Source organism: Cervus canadensis, chromosome 23, assembly GCF_019320065.1.
Source record: "Cervus canadensis isolate Bull #8, Minnesota chromosome 23, ASM1932006v1, whole genome shotgun sequence".
Taxonomy (NCBI): domain Eukaryota; kingdom Metazoa; phylum Chordata; class Mammalia; order Artiodactyla; family Cervidae; genus Cervus; species Cervus canadensis.
In genome coordinates this window covers 50,197,328-50,203,225 of record NC_057408.1, presented here as the reverse complement: position 1 = coordinate 50,203,225, position 5,898 = coordinate 50,197,328, and the positions used below count along the sequence as shown (strand labels likewise).

At 42.8% G+C, this 5,898-nt stretch overlaps 1 protein-coding gene across 1 annotated transcript; it reads right to left on the bottom strand.

The window, feature by feature from the left end:
• Positions 1 to 1,669: 1,669 nt before the first annotated feature.
• On the bottom strand, positions 1,670 to 2,561 carry CETN1 (centrin 1). Its single transcript, XM_043444210.1, has one exon. The coding sequence runs from the start codon at positions 2,358 to 2,360 to the stop codon at positions 1,842 to 1,844; it is 519 nt and encodes a 172-aa protein (XP_043300145.1). The 5' UTR covers positions 2,361 to 2,561; the 3' UTR covers positions 1,670 to 1,841.
• Positions 2,562 to 5,898: the final 3,337 nt, after the last annotated feature.

Below are 5,898 nucleotides of genomic sequence, written 5' to 3'. Positions count from 1 at the left end.
TTCCCCGTTTTCACTTCTATCCTCTGCTGGGCCGGGAGCCAAGACTGAACCCAGTCCAGCTGGCTGAAACTCTGACCCTTTCTCCTAGTTTCTGCCAACTTTGTTTCTGGTTTTTCTACCTTGATCCATATGTACTTCTCTGGGCCAAGACTCTGGTCAGCGGGATGCCAGGAACTCTTGTTTCCCAGAATGCCACACTCCTCCCCTTACCCTCAGACCAGGCCCCTCCCACTGATGCTTGACCCAAGCTGAACCTGAATCCCCTCCAACTGCACCTGAATCCACACTAAGACCTTGAACCTGAACTGGTAGCATCTGCAGTCTGAGTGAGTTCCCCTGCCCTGTGCCAGCTACCTCAGCAAAATCCTTTCTCACAGTAAATGCCCACATACCCATCACTTCAGCCAGTCCTGCTGCTCTGACAAATTAGTCCCTGTTAATGAGAATTAAACCCAGAGTAGTAGTTTTCCTGATTACATTAACAGCCCTCTGAAGGGTAAAATTGCTGGCAAAGCAAGTAAAAAATTTTCCAGAATTTCAGCATTTATTTTAATGGGACTGTGTATGAAGGTTTAATTTAGGTTAAGTTGTCACCAAAATATCCTACTTGTTTTGGTAGTTTCATTGCCTATTATGAAAACATTTGTCCTCCATCTCAGCAGATTATAGTATTTTCCCACGGTTATATTATTTTGCTTCTAACTTCATATTTGCAGATGTTCAAAAGGGTAGTTATCTTATTTCAAAACAAGAAGGGTTTAATTTATAACAGAGGACAAGTAGTATTAACACAAACACAAGCCACAATGAATAGTTTCTTGGGATTATAACATAGAGAAATACTTCTATGCCAGACTGTAGGGAATCAACTATATACCACAGGAGGGGAGATTAAGTATCAAGAAACAAGATGTTCTAAGGATTAGAAGGTAGACAGTGGCTTCTAATAAAGTGGTAATGAAATTACTAAGGTTACAGTATAGTTGGTCTAATAACTGAAACACTAGTTATCTTTTCAAAGACAGATAAGTAATTCAACCTGTATTATAGTTTTTTGTTCTTTTTTTTTTTACTACTTCCTAAGCTCAGATCTTACATTTGCAAATATTTACACAAAGTCATTAGTTAGCTTAATCTCTTAAGCAATCATACTTTGCTTGGGCCAATAGTAAATTTTCTTTTTATTCTGTAGCCCAAGAATATATCGTGGCCTGGAATAATCCACAGTAGTTAAGGTACATGCATATCAAGAGTCATTTGCCTGTGATGAAGCCAGAGGATAATCTAAGCTGCACCATTTGCCACCAGCCAAAAACAAGTGTATCCTTTAGAACAATACCTTTTCTGAGCCCATAAGTGGCTGCACTGTTTTCCTTCAAACCAGGAATTCAGTTAAGTGATAATCAATGGCTGGATGGCCTGTTAGTGACTTCACCTCAACCTGTGAGAAGGACTTGAATGTAAGCAATAATACAGGAAGCAAGATAATTTAAGAATACCAAAGAAACAACAAGGGAACCACAATGCTAATTGTCTCAAGAAGCCACCTCGCCTTCAGTTTAGAGGGTGTCCACCAACGCAAGGCAAATGGTGCCTGGAGCGAAGTTTCAGGACCTTGATTCAACCCAGGTCCGCTCTTGGGAATGAAAACCAAAACTCAACGTTAAAAGCATTTGAAAATTCTATAATAGAGCTAGAGATTTGGAAATAGAACTATCTAGACAAACTAGGGGTAAGAGGAGAGATGGCTCTGGCCTCTAAGTCCAGGTTTCACAAATCGAGAAGCAGGGAAGCCAGCCAATTACTCAATTTCCCTACACATGCTTGCGGGATAAACGGACTCAATAGAGGCTGGTCTTTTTCATGATGCGAAGAAACTCATCCTCGTTCACTTCGCCGTCTCCATCTCGGTCGGCTTCGTCAATCATTTCCTGGAGCTCTTCATCCGTGAGGTTTTCTCCCAATTCTTTGGCCACACGCTTTAGGTTTTTGAAAGAGATCTTCCCGGTCTCGTCATCATCAAAGAGCCTGAACGCCTTCAGGATTTCTTCCTTGGTGTCTTTCTCAGCCATCTTCTGAGTCATCACGGCCAAGAAGTCGTTGAAGCTGATCTTCCCCGTGCCTTCTTTGTCCACGTCGGCGATCATCCTCTTCATCTCCTCCTTCCTGGGTTCAAAGCCCAGCGCCCTCATGGCCACCTTGAGCTCCTTCACGTCGATGGTGCCGCTGCCGTCGGCATCGAAGAGGTCGAACGCTTCGCGAACTTCTTGCTTTTGCTCTTCAGTGAGTTCGGGCTTGGGCCCCACCTTTCTTTTCTGGCTGATGGAGGTCACGGTGGGCTTCTTGAAGCCGGAAGCCATCCTGCGACTACTGCGGCGGTTGCTCCTTAACGCTTGTGTTCAGCGCGCAGGCGCTCGGGCGCCCGCCAGGAACGCGGGCTCGGGGCCTCGGCCCAAGCCTTCCCAACTGCGTCCCCTGTGGTACCCAGGAGACCCTGCTCGCTAAGCCCGCCCCATCCGCCAGACCTGCCGTACGTTACAGTCACAGTCCCCCGGTTATTACCCACTTTCCTCGAGCTGAGACCTGAGCGGGCAAGAACTGCCTGTAACCACGTGGTCTCCTCAAACGAGCTGGCACTGGCTCTTTCCAGGCCATTTGTCAGCATTCATAGAGTCAAGTTTATAGGTTTATTTGAAGGTTTTTCCTCTCTCCTTTTCCGTACAAACTAAAAAACAAACAAAAAACACCAAAAACAAAAAAACCACCCGCTTGGTCTGAGGGTCCATTTAGCATACTCAGGATTGAGTTTGATCCCTTGGCATAAAATGTGCGGGAAGAAAGAATATTAAAAGTCACACCACGTGTTCAACTCGATGTAAATGGAAAACAGATAACATGGAAAAAGTTATGTAGAAAATTTGTAGGACTTTGTCTCCTGACATTACACTCAACAATAATAAAAACATCACCAGCTTATTTGGCATATGCTGAAATATGAAATGCACTATCCGAATAGAAGACTTACTTTTAGTGTTTCAATTCTAAGTGCTCGGTATAATTGCGTTTGAATAACAGTCATTATTCTATTCAGGAGGCTTTGATTTGGAGAGAGGGGAGCAGCAAGCCTGCTTTCTGGTATTCTGTTTTTTTGTTTTGGTTTTTTTTTAAAAGAAACTCTGGCGGCATATTACTCTCACTGTTTGTCATCCAGTAGAGGCTGTGCTGAAACCCACACTCTGCCCGGGTATTGGACACAGGAGGAGGTCAGGCAGAGTGTGTTGGGCCTCAAAATTGCCTCCTGAGAACAAAGGGTGAGAGGGAAATGGATGCTTTGCAGGTGAAAAGAAAGAGCAAATTCATCAAGTAAGCTCATAAGGGAACTGTGTTTAAAACTGTTTTGTAGGCCTAGGACTCAGTTATTTTTGTCTGATCCAAGTCTGGACATCTTCAGGGTTTCTCCTTCACATAAGTTAAAAAATGAGTGTTTCTTTCTAAATAATTAGAAACAATTCAAATAAACTGTTACTGCTTTTGGTGGTTAAAAAAAGAATTGCTCTGAATTTCTTTAAATGGTTAAAAAAACAGAAAACTGACAATTTTAGCATTCTTTTTTTAAAAAACCCCTCCGTTTATCACTGTTTGACCAGTGATAAGAAAGGGCACTTTCAAGAGTTTTAATTGAAGAGTTTTTGTATCTCCAGCTTCTAGAACAGTGCTTGACATATATTAAGTAGAGTAATAAATATTTGCTGAGTTAAATAAATGACATTAATGTTGGGCTTAAAGTATTTCTTTTTTTAAAAAAAATACTTCTGAAATGTCAAAATGAAACGAAAACCCGCAAAGATTAAATTATGTTAACAGACTTTTACAAATTGTTTTTTAAATTACTGATCAGATATTGTTTTACATGACATGTTTAACTAGCCAGATCTCACTACCTGCCCCAGCGATATGTGACATAATGGACAGAGGGCCTGGGTACAGGGTTTCTAAAGGTCAAGGCAAAATACCTGGGATGTTCCTCCCAATAACTCCACCTCTAGCAGATGTTGTCACAGGTGGTGTCAACTCAAAATAGACTCTGGCAGGGCTAGACACTGCCACTGCTCATCTTCCAACCCTGCAAATCCTCCTACTTTCTTTACCAGGTCTAAAAGCCTGGGATCTTATCCCAAACCTTATTATTTCTGTGACCTTGAGAAAGCCACTTAACCTCCCAGCCTCAGCTGAGACATCCGCAAAATAGGCATAATTATAGAGCTTCCTACTAGGCGCCTGTGAGTGTTGAATGAACTACTCCATGGACAGTTACTATAGGGAGCTACTCCAGGGGCCATCCCGGGCTGGGTGACTATTAGTTGAATGTGAATTCCTCCCAGACCTTGTGCATTTCTTTTGACACCCACTCTTCTGCCCAAATTCAAGCCAAGCTATGATGTGTTGGAAAAAAACTGAGGGATAGAAGCTGCTTTATATAGAGCTACATTTGGGCCAAGCTGAGCTCAAAGCAAAACAGTTGTCATAGTTTCCAGATGTGTGGGATCAGCGGTCACAACCAAGGGCCACCAAGAGTTCCCTTCACAGAAAACAGCACCCTTGGCCAAAGTCAGCTCTTGGTGGGGAGTTACTTTATGTTCATAGTCAGCGATCTGGTTTTAAAAAGAAGGGAAGCTTACATTGAGTGTGTGCCTAGCACTGGGCTTCCTCATCTCCTCTGTTGTCTTATAAAATCCTTGAAATCATTTCTCATTTTGCAGAGGAAAAAAAAAAGAGGCCCGGGAGGACTTGTCACATATCCAGTGGTGCAATGATGGCTGTGGGATTTAAACCTTGGCTGGTCTGAGTCTGATGCTGAGGCTTCGTTCACCACACCATGCTGCTTTCTCCAAAAGCTGAGGTCATTACCAAAATGCAGGATCACTGGGAAGTTATGATACTGAGTTTCTGCCCTAAGTCCAACAACGATTTAGCATCTTGCCTAGAAAGATTAACAGGAGTTTGTGGGATCTCAGACAGCGTCCCTTTCCACATTGAGTCCCTGAAAGAAAGAGCAATATGTCTGGAGATTACCTTTGTTCTTCAATTCTGTTTCACCTCGTCCCCTTTGGGTACAAGTTAGTGAGAAGCAGTTTGGACAAAGTGTTTTTGGTTGGCATTAGTCAGAGTCTATATAATGCTTGTGAAAATCAGCTTCAATGTTTTAAAGTCACTTTTCAAAATCAAAGAAGGCTGACCTAAAATGAATGAGATATTCTGGAAAATCAATGGCTAGGGGTGGTTTTGTGCTCTGCTCTCAACATTTTCTGTACCACAGTGTCCTAGGTATTATGCTCAGTTGTTGATTATTTAAGATGGGGAGAGGAGGCAAGGTGGTTGTTTAGATCTGGTCATGGAAGATTAGCAGCTAGAAGGTGGGGGGAAAGAGCTACTGGAATTCCACAGCAGGGTCTGGAGTCAGTTGAGAGCAAGAGAAAGGACCCACACAGCTTGCTTATTCTAGTTATTTGGTTTTCCATCTGACTTGCATGGCATGAATAAGGTGAGGCACAGGAGCCTTTTAAAATTTAAGTTGCGCTCAGCAAAGTCAGCAAATTCCAGGTGCCACCCAAGGCAGAAAATATGCATAATAAAATTGCTTTATTGCTGCCTATTTACTTTCCAACAAATGCAGAACAGAAAGAATGCCAATGCTTGATGAGTCTACATAAGCAGGATAACTGTGTGTGTAGGGGGTGGCCCCCAAACCAATAATAACAGAACGAAACTATTTATTCGTGACTACATGGGGCTATTTACAAGAAATAGACTCAGCAGCAAGTTTTACAATCCCGGTGGTCTCAGAGTGGGAATACGAAGTCTAGTCCAGTGACTCAACCCAGGCCTTTTTGGCAAGCC